This window comes from Aethalodelphis obliquidens, unplaced genomic scaffold, assembly GCF_003676395.1.
Source record: "Aethalodelphis obliquidens isolate GAN/ISIS:26980383/991018 unplaced genomic scaffold, ASM367639v1 scaffold32, whole genome shotgun sequence".
NCBI lineage: Eukaryota > Metazoa > Chordata > Mammalia > Artiodactyla > Delphinidae > Aethalodelphis > Aethalodelphis obliquidens.
In genome coordinates this window covers 9,575,486-9,592,850 of record NW_020837976.1, presented here as the reverse complement: position 1 = coordinate 9,592,850, position 17,365 = coordinate 9,575,486, and the positions used below count along the sequence as shown (strand labels likewise).

The 17,365-nt window shown below is 42.2% G+C and overlaps 1 protein-coding gene and 1 non-coding gene across 8 annotated transcripts in view; both read right to left on the bottom strand.

The window, feature by feature from the left end:
• DSG2 (desmoglein 2) overlaps positions 1-17,365 on the bottom strand; it is a 63,213-nt gene that overhangs the window by 40,026 nt on the left and 5,822 nt on the right. For 3 of the 7 annotated variants that reach the window (XM_027127676.1, XM_027127671.1, XM_027127677.1), the window contains exons 4-5: positions 16,756-16,841; positions 15,720-15,874 (exon numbers count right to left, since the gene is read on the bottom strand). In XM_027127676.1, the coding sequence (XP_026983477.1) occupies positions 15,720-15,734 (15 nt within the window). In that variant the 5' untranslated portion in view covers positions 15,735-15,874; positions 16,756-16,841. Of the gene's footprint in view, positions 1-7,002; positions 7,707-15,719; positions 15,878-16,755; positions 16,842-17,365 lie in introns of those variants that run through there. The other 4 variants (XM_027127672.1, XM_027127675.1, XM_027127674.1 and 1 more) reach the window with 4 other exon arrangements.
• LOC113631387 (U6 spliceosomal RNA) lies at positions 14,368-14,474 on the bottom strand. Its single transcript, XR_003437301.1, has one exon. It is a non-coding gene; the product is annotated as a U6 spliceosomal RNA (small nuclear RNA).

Genomic DNA, 17,365 nt, shown 5'->3' with positions numbered 1-17,365 from the left:
GCTCACAAGCACCTAGAAGGCTGTTTGGCATATAGCGAAAGCACATCTAGTAATTGCCGAATGTGTTAAAGGTCAAACAAAAACTTACCAACCACACTATCTGAGCGTTAAACGTTTCTTCTAAACAAATGAAATCCAGATTATTATTCCACCTTTTTCCAAACATAGAAAGATACATTAGCTTTTAGGTTTTTAAAGGATTCTTCTGTGTCCAAGGCATTGAGCTAGTATAGATAAATGGTACATAGATCCTGTTCTAAAGAAGTTTAGCAGGAGAGATAAAGTGTACATAAATTACTATAACAGACGTAGAAGAAATTCATTGTGTGCACGGCAGTTGCAAAAGCAGTTCTGGGGAGCTCAGAAAAGGCAGAAATGACCTCCTTCTAGAGAAATCCGGAGAGGTTTAGGTGTGGGAGCAGATGGGAGGCGGAAGGAAATGATCTGCTTTAAAGACCGCACCGGCCAGAACTTGCAGAGGGAGGGCAAAGAACAGGAAGGCGTGCAATTTGACACCTAGACCGTGTGTCGGTAGTGAGTAGAAAATAAGGACAAAAAGTTGTGCTAAGGATCTTCACTGATCCTGTAAGGATCAGCTTCTGATGAGGGATACTATGCCCCCAGAGCTTCGGAGAGATTGTTTTGGCAGTGCTCCACGGCGAGAGGCAGGAGACAGTTTGAAGGTTAAATAAGCCAGAGCAGATGTGATGAGGGCCCGTAATAGGGTAATGGCACCGGGATGGGTGGGTGGAGGCAACAGTCTTTATGGGGACGACGTTAGCGCTTGGCAGTGCCCTGCGTGTGGAGGATAGGGAAAGGGATCAGAGATTGAGTAGTTAGAAGGAGGCATTATCAGAGCACGAACTGTAGAAATGTTAAGCTAGAATCCTGAGGAAACGCTCTGCGTAGGGAAGAGGCAGCAGGCTCGAGAGTAGGGCGCTGCGGCTCAAGGGGCAGGGCTTACCGCGCGGTCCCAGGGGCGCGCCCCTCAGCCACCGGTGTTACCGGCCACGCTCTGCCTCCCCCAAGTACCTCCTGGGCCTCCTGGTGATCTGACTACAGCATATCCTCCGGTGCCGGATGGGAAAACCACCGCAGCCTCCCGGAGGTGAAAGGACCCCCAGCAGAGTACTATGGAAGCAAAGGAAGGAGATATTTGAAAGAAGAGCCGATCCACAGTGTTAGAACAAGAATGACGATTGGGCTAGGCGCCCTGCCCCATTGCCCAGTTAGCACTTTTGGGGTGTAAGGAGAGTGGATCTCCAACATGAAGGAGTTTATGGGCCACTTATTTGTGTATTTTTAGTTTGTATCGTAGGGAACGTGAAAGAGTAGTGGGATGGAGGTATTTTAGAATAGGGGAAATGGGACCTCTTTCTTCTCGTCTCCGCCCAAATCTGCCTTCTCATTCCCTCAGCCAGGCAGCACCTGCTAGGCTGATGAAAGGAATTCCCATGAAGGTGCGATTTTGAGGTAAGACCTAGAAAAGTGTTTGGCACAGAGTAGGTGCTCAATAATACTTGCTGAATAAATGAATGTATCAAGGCGTAATCAACTGAGAGGATATTTGCATTTTAAAAAGACAGAGGTAAGTAGGATGAATCCCTGATTAGAATCTCTCACTATTTGCCTATCGCCATTTCTCAGCGGGGGAGCTATTGGCATTTCTGATAGGAAAAGTCTTCCTGAGTGGCCAATTTTTTCTTGAAGGTTCTGTTCGTTGCTGGAGGTTTAGCCACGCTGCATTTGGAGTACTAAATGCCAGTAGCATCCTGCACCTTGTGACAATCAAAACGCCCCTTTCACATCCTTCCCCCCACCCCCACCCCCGGCCCCGACATTTTCTTGAGAACCCTTGTTCGCAAACCAACCCTCCTGCCAGGCTGCACCCTCCCTCCACAGGACTGTCTGGGCTTTTCTGCCGTCTTTGATCACAGCATCCCAAATTCTGGAAGTTTTTTTTTTTTTTTTAATAATGAGGCAAAATTGTACCCAGTCGACTACCATCTCTTCTTTCTCCACCCCTTCCTGACCTACTCAACTAACATTCATCTTTTCATTTTATGATTTGAACACCTCCCTAAAAGCACTCACTTGTCAATTAAGCTTTCTGTGGCTTCCCTTGGTATCAAGAAGGCTGCAGACATCTTTCAGCATGTCGTTCTGCTCTGCATACTGTGTTCCAGCTACATGGACTCTTTCCGTTTTTTCAAGGAACCATGCATCCTTGTCTTCAGGCCTTTGCATATGCTCTTCTCTCTACCTAGAACATTCTTCCCCCTCTTTCTCTTCATATCATCTCATTAATTTATAATTACTCTCAGGTCTTAGCTGGGATGTTCAGTGCTGGAGCTCCTTCTGTAGGCTCCATGGCACTGTGTGTTCTTTTATCATTACTCTTCTTACCATCACCCATTTGGAATTTAGCCATTTACTTGTTTACTAGACTGTAAGCACCATGAGGGCAGAACCCATCTGACTTTTTACTGGTCTCCCAATGTCTAGCACACGGTTTAGAATTGAGCAGGGAATCACTAAAGAGTGGTCATATGGGGTTAGTTCCTACCTAGTTTATTTTCTTGTGGGCATCATTCATCTTACCATTAGACTATGGTACAAATCCTGGTGTTCCAGCTTCCTTCACCCTAATCATCAAGCTTTGCATATGATAAAAATCTCAGTAAATTTTAAAATAATTAGAAGTAAACAAAAAGAGTGCAATGTCATATGTGGTATACATCTGAAACTTTAAGATAAACTTAACTGAGAAAACAATCTTGCATCATATGGGGACTGTATGTTTGAAAAGTGTTATCAGCTGTTAAAATCTGTGGCACAATGAAAGACAGAAAAAAAGCTGTGATTGAGAAATGCTAAAATTGATCTAAAGCTCATTTATAATTTCAATTAAGCTTTCTGACTTTTACTGCAATTTGGCGGTTTTAAAAATATGAACCCCTATTCAGTGTGTAATTTCTTTTCCATATAAATATTTGTATGCTTCATTCATGAATAAACTATTTTGCAAAATTTAGATTGGTAATTCTCTCACACATATCTAATTATTAGATTAACTAGGAAGTTTCTATCGATATACATTTCTGGACTTTAACCTTGGAGATTTTAATTTAGCTCATCAGGTATTTCTAATGATCAGGGAGAATGTAAATGAAATTAATGCTCATGTCTCTTTGTAAAGTACTTTCTGCTAAGTTTATAATTAAAGAAACTTCTGTTAAGAGTTGCCATTTCCCCATTACCTATTAATTTTTTAGAAACAAAAACAAATGTGAAATCATACATTTCTAAAATCCCTGAATATAACTGATTATTCTTATAAATTTCAATATTTACCATCTCACTTACACTTGAGTTTATTCTAAAATCTGTTATCCAGTTGCATATTAGAACCTTAAGCATAACTCCAAAGTTGTTGATAATGTATAGATAGTTGAACCTACTTGTTATGGGCTGAATTGTGTCTCTCAAAAGAAGATATATTGAAGTCCTAACCCCCAGTATCTCCGAATGTGACCTTACTTGGAAACAGGGTCTTTGCAGATTTAACCAAGTTTGATGTTATTAGTGTGAGCCCTGATCCAACAGGACCAGTGTTTTTATGGAAAAGTGAAATCTGGACACAGACTCAGACATGCACAGAGGGAAGTCGATATGAAGACACAGGAAGAATGCCACGTGAAGACAGAGGACTGGAGTGTGTACCGACAAGGCAAGGAATCCTAGAGACTGGTGGTCAACCACCCAATCCCAGGAAGAGGCAAGGAAAGAAACCTGTAGGTTTCAGCCCACACCTTAATTTCAGACTTCTGGCATCTAGAACTGTGAGAAAATAAATTTCTGTTTTAAGCCACCCAGGTTTTGGTACTTCGTTATAGCAGCCCTAACAAACTAACGTATGAGTAGACACAACCGCTCACAGTATAATTTGCTCCCACTTAATCTTTAAAATGTAGTTTGATTTTGAAGGACAAGCTTAATTAGTCAAAGGCAAAACTGAGGCAACCACCAGAAAATCTCTTCAAGTGCCCTCTTTAGCAGGGTGTTGAAGCCTGTGGACCTCTTCTCAGAATAATGTTTTTAAATTTATAAAATAAAAAACATCGAATTATGAATGAACTCAATTACATTGAAATAGTTATCAGAATTTTTTAAAAAACACCAATTTGTGATGCAGTCATGTCATGTACTTCATTATCAACACATTAAGTAATAAAATATAGCAGAAAGTCTATTAATGATGAGAAAAATGGTATTTTAAGATACCTATAGTATTATGTGAAAATATCTGTGCATTCTATTGTCTAAAGTCACAAGTACTGCTATGCTATTGCAGTGTCTTTCCTACACATAATTTAAAGAAATGTTAAATTTCAGTTAAACATTAGTGAGAACAGGTATGTAATTTATTCCCAGCCATGTATAAGGACCTTCTGAATTCTATCTATGGACCATCTGGGAGTCGGTAAATGCCAGGTAAGGAACTCTTGGTGAGGAAAGGTTCTCTGACTTTATTTACAATGTTACCTCTATTTCCCATTTTGATAGAGTTGGCTCTATCTGTGTGATAGCTATGTGGGTGCCACTCAACATCTCGCTTCTGGTTTATCTCCGTGAACTTCAGAGGAAACCTAGAGACCACATATCAGACTCCCAGCAGCTAACGTTCTGAATGTGATTTAGGTTCAACAACCAGCATCTACGTGAGATGTGAAAGAAGCAAGTGAAGCAGAAGATACGTGTCTGCTGTTCTTGCTGGCAAGCATAGATGTGGATGGAGCTGGGTTTTTGCAGCTATCTTACTCTGGGTTCTAGTGTTCATCTAGTAGATTCTGTACTAGATTCATGGGTACCAAGATGCAGAGCCCTGGTACATTTCGTTGGTATGCATCCTAGCAAATGTGGCATGGTTCCGGAGCTGGCAGCAACAGTAGCACCCTGATCATGGCCGTTTCCACACTGCCGGGTGGCAGTGTTGGTTCCTGATCACAGGAGAGGCAGCAGCTCCCTAAGGGCTTAGGCTCTGCGGGATGGATGGCTCTGAAGTCACTGACAGCTCAAAATGGAGTGTTTCCTCAGTCCTTGCCACACGGATGCAATCAACACAATGCCCTGAAATAAATATCTTCCTGCTTTAACTAGCTAGAGTGAATCCTGTGATCTACAACTGAACTCTGACCTGTACGCACTACAATTTCTATTACCTTCTATAAAAGAGCTGTGTCCTGGAGAAGTACTTCTGTCAGCATAGCTGCTTTCAAATATTCTTCACTAAAATCTATACTTCCAACTTCAAACACATCAGTGCGCAAAATGCCCACTGTTCTTTGACCAAAAATAAACATACTCAAAATACATATCGTGCAAGTATTGCAGAAAATACAAAGAAGTGTCCAAGAATTTTGCTTATTCAGTTAGTTAGAATCACTTTTCAAACGAGCAGTCAATCGCTGCTCAATAAAGTAAAAATACTGAATTGATAAAGTAAAAATTATGCCTAAATTATATACCTATTTCTCTGTAAATGTACTTGAATTGGCCTGCTTGTTATATCACTTGAGAACAAAGGCAATTTCTTTTCTAGGATTTTATATTTAACCCTCAAACTAAGCTAGGTGCTATGCTAGTTTTGTAATCTCCTTAGTCTGGAAGTACCATGATGAGGGAACTAGTTGCTTTCCTACTCTGGAGGCCAAAAAGGAAACCACAAATTATCTTTGAAAAGTTTTATTAACAAAATAAACTTGAATTGAAAATTACCTCAATGATTTAGGCAAAATGAAATGGATAAAAAGCATGAAAATTAACTGGTGTGCCAAAGGTCCGCAGGTCCTAAATAGCACGCAAGTGAGAGTTCACTGAAATCCCTAGATTTCATTAGTCATGTTTCTTCCTGTGTGAGATATAGGAAAAAAAAATATTTTCCCTCTTTCATTGTAATTCTGGGATAGAGAGAAGGCAATCTTTCGGAAGTTAGCGCTTTCAATACAGAGAATGTACTTGTAGTTTTTATTTTCACCATTATATAAGAAAGCAGTATGATTTTGTACCTAATCTCTGTGAACATACCTGTGTTAAGTCTCTGGAAGGTGAATGCACGCCTATATGAACAGGATAACTGTCATTTTATCAAAACCCATCTAGCAAACCCTTATAAAGCAGATACATTTCTTAATTATGTACAATTCCTTTAACAAACAAAACAAACATATTTAAAACCCCATCTGAATGTAGAAGCCAGGCATAAGAAATGCAGATCGAGAGATGGAACACTGTTTGCCAGTTCCTTTAAGAACCTCTGAAAATCCCGTTTGACTGTGGCGCTGCATATCGATTTTGTGTAATCTTTTAAAAGGAAAAAAATCTTAAAACTGTTACATATGTTCATTACCTTTAATACTAGGCGACTGTTTTAAAACACCAACTTTGGGAACTTTAAGTTCAGACTATATATGGGTGATTTCAAAAGTAACGTGGCTTTAACCAAAAAATTACACTTTGTAAAATACATTAAAGAAACTATTTGGGGCCCCTTCCTGCAGTCTAGGAATACAGGTGTTTCCCCAAGTCACTGCCGCGCCCGGGTGGCGGGAGCCCCGGGGAGGAGGCGCGGCCGCTGCTCCCACCGCCTCCATGTTGCCGTCTGAGGAGACTCCGGACAAAGCTCTCGACCTCCAGGAAAGGTCCCCGCTCCAGGGCTCACTACACCCGCGGATCGCAGATACAGAAACGCGCCAGGGCTTGCGCGTGGCGGTAAGAAAAACGGAACTTCAGCCAGCTTCCCACGCCCGCTCCTTCCCAGCGGAGCCGCAGGGTCCGCGCTCGCCGCCGCCTGCTCGGCCCTTTCCCACCTCGGGGCACAAAGAGGGAGCGCCGGGCGGGCCGATGCTTGCCCGGCGGAAGCGGGCAGGTCGGGGCGCGGGCCGGGCGCCCGCAGCTGCCCAGGCCCGCCCGAGGCTCCGCGCCCCTGCTCCCCGCACTTACCAGGAGAAGCAGCAGCGAACCCCCCGCGCCCAGCGCCATCCCGTCGCAGGCTCCGTCTCGGGCCGCCAGCACCACTCGGCGCCGCCGGCTCCCCGCGTCTCCGCGCGCGCGCGCGCGCGCCCGCTCCTCCCCGGCGCCCCCGCCCCAAGGGTCCCCTCCCCCGCGGCGGCCGCGCGGCCCTGCCCAAAGGCGCGGTTCCAGGTGTGGCCTCCGCGAGAAAATGGAGCCCGGAACCGGGAGCCCGGAGCCCGGCCGAGCTGCTCGCGCTGAGGTGGGACCTGCGTGGAGGAGGGAGGCGCACGGTGGACTCCCGCCCCGCGCCGCACACGCACCTGGAGCCGTGACGTCCCCGGCATGGGGACTTGGAGTGGCAGGCCCCGCCCCGTCGTCCTCCCCTCCCCGACCCGCTCTTGCCGGAGTGTGGCCGGGCTCTGCAGCCGAGGCCCGCGGCGGCCAGTGAGCCGGCCCGGCCGCCCGAGGCCGCCGGAAGGTCCAGTGCGTTGTAACTGTACGCGAGGCCCAGGTGGCGCGGAGGAGAAAGACGAGTGACGCCCGGACCCGCGTCCTCAACCGCGGCCGGGTGCGTGTGGCCCGCTCTCCGGGAGCGAAGGTTCTGGAGCAGGATTTCGGGTGGTTATCTCCGCGAAGGCTTCTCACCTCTTCCCCTGGCCCCTTCAGTGCTTTCCACAGGTATGCCGCTTGTCTGGCTCAGGGGAAGCCGTTATTAGAAGAATCACACATGATCCAAATGGACAGTTCTTCGGCCCCTTGTTAACTAGCTTCGACTGGCAGAAAACTCTAGAGGGCTTCAGGGAAACATATACGCTTCCATATGATTTACAGAATCTCTTACACAAAGTGTCACTAGAGGTCAGAATCCTCTCTGCAATAGTTACTTAGCTGTGTGACCTGGACAACCACTCTGTGCCTCAGTTTCCAGATCTGTCAAATGGGATTAATGGCATCCAACAAATAGGACTGTTGTGAAGATTAAATCAGAAAATCTGTATGATGGGTTCTGTAGTGTCTAGCACATCCGGGTTCAACAAATGGTGGTGGTGTTATTATTTTTGCAAGTGTAAATATTAAGTTGGATTCTTCTCGAAAAAAACAGAAACTCTAGAATCAGCAACAGATTAGGAAACTTCTAAGAAAGGCTAATTATTGACAATGAAGTATTGGAAGAGCCTATAAATGTATAAACGGTTGATTTGCTACTAGAACCAGACATTTGGCATCAGAGTTGGCCAAAATAGTAGAGTTCCTTTTGTAGTTAGAAGTGCCTTCCTCTCCCTCCCCCAGTATCTCCTACCCTTCTTTCCCCAGTTCTAATCTTGCCACTTTTCCAGATCCAGTACAATGGCCATCTCTGCCTTAGTCCCTTTCTTCCTAAGCTGCCAGGGACCTCTTTGAGCTGAGAACCACATTTTCCTCTGTTTAGGGAGTAAATGCAGAGTGACTTTTCTCATAGTGTTACTTAAGTATCAGTGGCTAAACTGAGGACAAAGTATCTAGGAGGAGTGTCTGCTTAGTTTCCCACTGTTTCCAGTGACTAGAACAGTGCTGAGTCCCATGATGGACTCTCAATAAACGTTGGTTACATAGCTGAGTCAGGAGGGAAGAATGTCTTCTAGTTTGCACTCCTTTCTCTTGAGTTAGGTGTGGTTGGTAGCACCCTTGGTGATAATTCTCATTCCCCATCACTGCTGGGAAAGCTACTAATTAAACAAGGCAGGCTTTACCAAAACACTCACAAATCATCCCTGGAATCCTACCTAAAATTAGTGCTCTTGCAACTGACTCCTATAGGCAAGTATTTATGCCTCATTATCTAGAGTTTGATCTCTGTTTAGTAATGAAGATAATTGTAGCTTCCGGAATGAGAAAAGCTAATGCAGATTTTATTTCTGTTGGATTATTTACTCTCCCCTGGAGGCTGTCAAAGGCAATTTCAGGAAAGTATTCCTCTATAAGACTTTTATTGTAAGGCTTTGAGAGAAGATGTCAATACGTGTACAATCCAATGCCATAGTATGTCATTCTTGAATTAGTTCCTTCTGAAACTTATGACTCAGTGAGTTGAAGGGACTTGTTGGAAGTCACATCATACACAGCTAGTTCTCTAGCTCCTGACTTTTTTCTGCTGGCATGAGAGTCAATCTATTTCATAAATCTCTTTGCACAAGAACAAATGCCATTCCTAATGAAGTGCTGATTGCTTTAAAGTAAATTGAAGTGTTAACAAGATGTGAAAGGTTTAACTTGCAGGTTTTTCCCCCTAAATTGTTGAACATTATGGTAAATGTACTTTTAAGACACGTACTTATAATGCATCAGTTAAAAAAACATACTTTGTGCAAATAATTAGCTTTAACATCTAGATATATTCAAAATATCTATCTGGGTTATGTTTCCCAGCATACTTTGTTTCACATGTACACACAGGTGATTAGCTTATTAGAATCATCTCTTAGTATTATCTAAAACAAAAATGTTAAAAAAAAGTTTTCATAAAGACCAACAAAAACTGGTTATGACAGTCAAGAAGCTTTCTCATAGAATGTTGATTAATAAAGGGCATGTGAAACAGGGAATATAGCCAATATTTTTATAATAACTATAAATGGAGCATAACCTTTAAAATTGTGAATCACTATATGGCACACCTGTAACTTGTATAATATTGTACATAAACTATATCTCAATTTAAAAAACGAAAAAAATAAAGGGTATGTGGATACAGGAAAAACTATGACACGTATCTAGGTCAAGGGAGAAGGGCGAAAAGAGGAGGAGTTTGTTTTCTGGTTTAGTTCCACTCATTTGTTCATTTGTTCAACATTTAGTTTGTCTCTGTTCACCAAATATTTAATTTGCATTTTACTGTCAATACAAAGATAAGTAATCCAAGAAACAAAAATAGATGCTTATGAAATAGTATAGCTATACCTAACATAGACTGTTATAAGTGCAGTGGTAGAACTATTTGCACGGTATAAAGCAAACGTAGGGAAGAGAGTACCTAACTCATGCTTTGGACCGTGAGGTTGGGGTGGAGTGGTGTGGTGAGCTGATTCTTAAAGGATGAATAGTTGTGAAGGAGACATTGAACCTGTGAGGACTGAGTAACTCAAAGCATAAAGGCTGTTGGTGAAGAGTCAGGGGTTTCAGATTTATCTGAGAAAAAAGCATTTTTTTTTTCATAACGTTGACACAAACAGGAAAGTCAGAAGTAAAGACTTTTGTGTGTGTGTGAAAATTGAATTTGAGATATTAGAGCAATATCCAATGAGAAAAGTCCAGCAAGTAGTTTGAAATGAGAACATATTTGCAGGTAGATTTAGTAGGCAGAAAGTCACCTAATTTTCTTTCTTTTCGACTATTCTTTCTCAATACATTTCTTATTCTCTGCCAACCTGTTAAGTGTTTATGCCTTTTGAGTCCTTTCTATCTTTTTTTCTTATTTGGTACCTAGCACGACTCTGTAGCCACTCCCATTGTGCAGATCCATCAGTTTTCTCTTCTGAGCTTCTAACATGGGACATTACCATTTGGACATTTCATAGGGACATCGAACTACCATAATACTTTTGTAAGGATATCAAATTCAGCATACTGACAAAAAAGATTTCCCTATCCCTCTATACCTCTCCAGCTCAAGCTTGCTACTTCCTCATATGCCTTGTCAACTTGGTCACCCAAGCCAGGAACCTGAGAGTCATCCTCAATTCTCCTTTTTGCATTCTCTCCAATTATTGTACTTAACTTTCCTTTCATTCTCTGTGGCTGTGTTCAAAGTGACTCACACAACCTACATAGCAGCAGTCACACTGTGGTTTATGGTTAGTTCATTCCTGTCTGCTACTTCGATTGTTTTCCTTTCTCAAGATTGTTACTTCTTTAAGAGCAGAGGCCATATCATATTCATAGTGGGCCCAGCCCCTCGTGTCCAGCACATATTAGATGATCAATAAAGATTTGTTAGACACATGTAGAGCACAGACGTACGGACACCAAGAGGGGAAAGTGGAGTGAAGTGGGGTGGTGGGGTGATGAATCGGGAGATTGGGATTGACATATATACACTAATATGTGTAAAATAGATAACTAATAAGAACCTGCTGTATAAAAAATAAATTAATTAAATTTTAAGAAAAGATAAAGCTACTTTACCTTAAAGGAAAAAAAAAAAAAAAAAGGTTTGTTGAACCAAGCCCACATGGAAGGAACTAATTACAAGTGGAAAAGGAGAGTTATAGGGGGAAGGTGTTTGAAATATCCACTCTGGATGGATTAATAGTGGATCTGGTCAGAAAATGTTGGTCCGGGATCGTGTGTGTGTGTGTGTGTGTGTGTGAGATGCACACGCATACATGTGCACACACACACATGCACGTGTGTTGGTGGGTGTTTGTCTGTTTCCCCCAACGATACTGCAGCCCAAGAGCTGGAGAGGGGTAGCGGATGGTGGGTGTGAGTCAGAGTTTCACAGTGGCCTGGCTGATAATTAAGAGGTCAAAGTGTCTGGGATATAGTATCTCGGGAGTTGAATGTGGCAGGAAGGACATGGACAAGGCAAAGCTGGAGGAGTTCAGGGTCAGGTTGAGAAGAGAGTGTATCACACTAGGAGTGGAGAAATGGGAGAGGATCATCCTTCCCCTTTGTCCTGGAGAAGGAATCATGGTCTTTTTCCATAGAGGCCAAGGCAAGAGGGACATCACAGACACTAGGTGTCAGGATGTTGAAATTTTCATGGATTCTCCAGTTAGCTGGGCCAAGAGCGGCCTCTGCCTTAGGCAGTAAGAGAACAGCACTGGCTGATTTGTGGGGTGGGGCCTCTAACAACAGGGTGGGAAAAGCTTTGCTACCTTTCTGAGCTAGAACTTACAGAGTAATAATCAAACCCAGTAGACTGCCAGCCCCGTGGTCTAGCACAAAGAAGCCAGCTTATCTTTGGTGAACAGTCATCGCCAACACCCTGCCTGATAGAGAGCCGCACGCAGTGAGTCACAGGCTCTAGCTGAGCTGTTTCCCAGAGGCTCCTCCTCGTGAGTCTGTAGATGAGGACCGACTCCTCAGATGCAAAGTCCCGAACCAAAATAATGAAATTGTCAGCAGTGTTCACAGACCAGAGAATTAGAGGAAGACACTACAGTTGCAAAATGAGATTTGGCTCAGCAAAGAAAACAGAATTGTCTATCCTTGGGTCTAAGTAGAGTGCTGAACCAACATCGTCAGAGATTCTTTTTCGAAATAAATCATACACTAGTTTTACAAGGTGATGAGGCTATAATAATGCTGAATTGAGGTGTGTACAAAGCAACGATTGTCTAGAAAACCTCAGCAAGGTCTTCATGGCCCATCAGAATGCCTCTCCTTCCTACTGACTAAGGTCTGAAATCCTTGAGCTGAAGGTTCCCTTGGCTGATACATGCATATTCCTGGGAGGGTGGCATGCTAATCTCTTATCAGTTATTTACATCACAACATGACACCACAGATACACCAAGCATGCTCCACCTCAGAGTCCTTGTACTCTCTGTTCCTTTTCCTGAGAAGGTTCTGCTCCAGACATGTACCAGGTTTCCTCACTCTTCACTTTTTTCCCCTCAAATATTACCTTATCAGTGAGATCTTCTCTGACCACCCATATAAAAATTATAATTCTTCCCACCCCCAGGGCTCCTCATCGCCCTTTCCCACTTCATTTTTCTTCTTGGCACATCACAATTTAAAAGACTGTGCATTTACTTATTATCTGTCACCATTCATTAGAATGTAAACTTCATGAGGGCTGGTGTTTTTCTCTATGAATTGCTATGTATTCAGCACCTAAACAGTGCCTGATCCATTGTAGGTCTTCATTATATACTAGTGGAACATGTGAATGAAAGAATAGTGAATATATTGGGTTGGCCAAAAAGTGCCTTTGGTTTTTTAGTAAAAATAAAACACGTTTTTCATTTTCACCAAGAACTTTATTGAACAACGTATTCACCCTTCTGCCATTTTTCAGGCAACTTCATAATTCCATCTTCCCAAAACTTTTTATCTTTTTGAGCAAAGAACTGTTCCAGGTGCCTTTTACAGTCTTCTAGGGAATTGAAATTTTTTCCATTAAGAGAATTTTGTAAAGACTGAAATAAATGGAAATCCGAAGGTGCAATGTCTGGTGAATATGGCGGATGAATCAGAACTTCCCAGCCAAGCTGTAACAGTTTTTGCCTGGTCATCAAAGAAGCATGTGGTCTTGAGTTATTCTGAAGGAAGATTATGCATTTTCTGTTGACTAATTCTAGACGCTTTTCATTGAGTGCTGCTTTCAATTGGTGTAAGTGGGAGCAGTACTTGTTGGAACTAATCGTTTGCTTTTCTGGAAGGAGCTCATAATAGAGGACTCCTTTCCAATCCCACCGTACACACAACGTCACCTTCTTTGGATGAAGACCGGCCTTTGGTGTGGTTAGTGGTGGTTTATTTCACTTGCCCCACCATCTCTTCTGTTCCACGTTATTGTACAGTATCCACTTTTCATCGCCCGTCACAGATTGTTTTAAAAATGGAACGTCTTCATCAAGTTTAAGTAGAGAATCGCATGTGGAAGTATGGTCAAGAAGGTTTTTTCGCTTAACTTATATGGCACCCAAACGTCAAAGCGATGAACATAACGAAGCTGGTGCAAATGATTTTCAGCGCTTGATTCGGATATTTTGAGTATGTCGGCTATCTCCCGCGTGGTATAACGTTGATTTTCTCAGTTAATATCTTGATTTGATCACTATCAACTTCAACTGGTCTACCCAACCGTAGAGCATCATCCAGTGAGAAATCTCCAGCTCAAAACTTTGCAAACCACTTTTGACACATTCGATCAGTCACAGCACCTTCTCCATATACTGCACAAATCTTTTGCGTTTTTGATTGCGTTTTTATCTTTCTTGAAATAATAAAGCATAATATGCCAAAAATGTTGCTTTTTTTCTTCCACCTTCAATAATGAAATGGCTACACAAAAATTCACCAATTTTGATAAGTCTTTTTAAATATTTTATTTTAATTTTTTAATTAATTAATTATTTATTTATTTTGCTGTACGCGGGCCTCTCACTGTTGTGGCCTCTCCCGTTGCGGAGCACAGGCTCTGGACGCGCAGGCTCAGTGGCCATGGCTCACGGGCCCAGCCGCTCCGCGGCACGTGGGATCCTCCCGGACTGGGGCATGAACCCGTGTCCCCTGCATCAGCAGGCAGACTCTCAACCACTGCGCCACCAGGGAAGCCCCTTTTTTAATTTTTTTAACGTCTTTATTGGAGTATAATTGCTTCACAATGGTGTGTTAGTTTCTGCCGTATAACAAAGTGAATCAAAAAATATGGAACGCTTCACGAATTTGCGTGTCATCCTTGCGCAGGGGCCATGCTAATCTTCTCTGTATTGTTACAATTTTAGGATATATGCTGCCAAAGCGAGCACAAGTGTTTTTTTAAATGCACGCTGATATGACAGCTGTCACACACAATCTAACAAAATTGTTTCAATGAAGTTAAAGACAACTAAGTGCTACTAGAGCCATCTTAGGGAAAAAAACCGAGCAAACCTTTTGGCCAACCCAATATTTTCAAGGTTATTTTGGAGGATAGGTGTGTGTGTGTATAAAATGAGGGTAAAGGGGAAAAGAGAAGAGAGCATTATATTCCTGGAAGGACATGAGTAAATGTCACCAAACTGAGGTGTGGGTGTGCTGGGAGGCCTGCTTCACTGTGGGCAAAATCCCCCTACCTCACAATTTTATCACAGATGGGCCTGCCAAGGCTTCCCGAACAGTATAAAGTTTGAGGCGTTTAGAGGCCAGTGGAGAACATTTCTGTGTTCTTTCTCCTTTTCAAGACGCCCTTCCTTACAGGGGGAGCAAAGTGCGAAACCAGAAACCATAAACAATATGGAAAATCCCTTTTCCCTCTGGAGGTGAACAAAGCGTTCATTACAATGTTGATTTTATCTCTCCACCTACGGCTTCTGAAAAAAATTTCAGAATAAATCTCTAGCTTTGATTTCACCCTAGGGTTTGTTTATAGGAATTGTTGGAAAGATAAGGGAAGTAGCAGTGGCTGGGGAAGAGAGGAGGAGAGTTTGGTTGCTAATAGCAGCCCTGGACTGTGTGACAGGACTTGTAGGGCTTACGGGCAGCACAAGAGTGTTTACCGAGAGTGTCAGACAGAAACCATCATGCTGACCCAAATGTGACTAATGAGCCTAGGGAGATCCACCAGAAAACCCCTCAGAAGACAGAAAAGAATACTGGTTTCTCGGCGGTTACTTCATTCATTTGCACGTAGACAAGTGACATTCTTGCATATCAGGAAAAAGTGAAATAGAAGCGATGCAATGGCTTTGGAGAGCAAAGGTGGAAGTAAAATACTGGCTTTAAAGACCTTTTCAAAATGATCTGACTGATGATTATAAATACTGTAGTAGAGAGAAGCAAAATTTCAAAAATAAATAACAATTTCCATGTTAAAGAAAAAACAAGGATTCAAAGAAATTAACTGATTTTAATTTACTTTCAAAACTAACGTTGTTGGTGGTTTTTAAAAAACTTTTGTACCATGCAAGTCGATGCAGTAGCTTATTAATTATCAAGTTCTGAAATTTGTGATTGATTTACTTGTTAAAATCATTAGAGCACATTTAAAGTTATTCCTTAATGATGTTACTTACTTGCATTTTTGACATCCCCCTTGGGTGGAGAAAGGGTTGATTCCAGCGGGGGAGGCAAATGGAGCCTGAGGGTGAGCTTGTCCATGGGAGGGTGTGAGCTTGTGAATGTCGTTTGTCACACGTACTACACAGAAGAAATATTGGGAACTACTACCCTGCTGAGCAAAAGTTATGATATTGTTACTCTTGAATCCCAAATTTGACATTACAAATGCAAATTACTTCTATGTAACTTTACTTTTATAGTATAAGCAATTGAAAATCTTTTAATATGATAAATAATAATTTAATTAACTCAGTTACATCTGTACACACCCAGGAAATAGAGTTGAAGCAGTCTTTCAGATATCATAAGAAAGAAAATCAAAATGTCCCTGGTAGGGTTTCCCTGGTGGAGCAGTGGTTGAGAGTCCGCCTGCCGATGCAGGGGACATGGGTTCGTGCCCCGGTCCGGGAGGATCCCACATGCCGCGGAGCGGCTGGGCCCGTGAGCCATGGCCGCTGAGCCTGCGCGTCAGGAGCCTGTGCTCCACAACGGAAGAGGCCACAACAGTGAGAGGCCCGCGTACCGCAAAAAAAAAAAAAAAAGTCCCAGGTATGTGAGCATTTCAGGAAAGTGTTCTTAAATCCATTTTGCTTGAACTGTACTTTGTTTTTTTTTTTTTTTTTTTTTTGCGGTGGACCTAGTTTGAGTTTCATCACCTCGTCTAGTTCCCATTTAGGGATTTTATTAGACAGAAATGTGTTCAAACATTATCAAACGAGTTAAGCAAAACTGTGATACAAAAAAGGCAGTGGGAAAAAAATTGCTCCTGATAACTTTAGTTTTAACGATCACAGTAACCCTTACCAGCTGGTCTGAGGACATTTGTGGTTAAAGATTTTTTTAAAATCATAGTGTTTATTATGAACATTACTATATGCCTTGAAAGCAGACCTCTTATTTTACAAGGGAATTGTCTGCTAATTTGCTATAACATTTTTTTAGGTGGACCTCTCTTAACTTCTACTGAAACAATGTCTGAATGATTCATACCTTTGGAGAGAGTCACACCCATTTCACGCAGACTCAGCTACAATAAAGGTAAGTCAGCCAACAAAGACTTCTTGTGACTAACTCTCCTGTGGGTATGAAAGAAGAAGAGAGTGTATCCTTGTACTTCTTGCTTAACTTTAGGATTAGAACATTCATCTGAAGTAATCAGTAAATTTATGACAACAAGTTAAGCAGAGCAGTATTACAGGGAAAACTTGTTGAACAAAGAAAAATCCATGTGAAGGGTCATATGGAAGAATTGTTTTATGGTTCATAAAAGTGCCATTGTGAGTTTCCATTGTTTGGACCTTGGAATTTTCAATAATAGGAATCTCAAGTCTGTAGATTGAACCATCTGTAGATGGTTTATTGTCCTTTATAACTCGGATTTTCACTTTAGAAGTATGAATAAGCCATCTAAAACCAAAAATTTTGTTTAAATCAGAGGACAATTTTTATTCTAGGCTTCAGGAATAAAAAGATGATGGAATTTCTATGGAACATTTTATTTACTTTTATTTCTTAGAGACTAGATGCATTAGGTCAATTGGTCAGAATGTGAAACCTGAATCTCAGTTGTGATCCGTGGTCCTATATGGACAGATAGGTG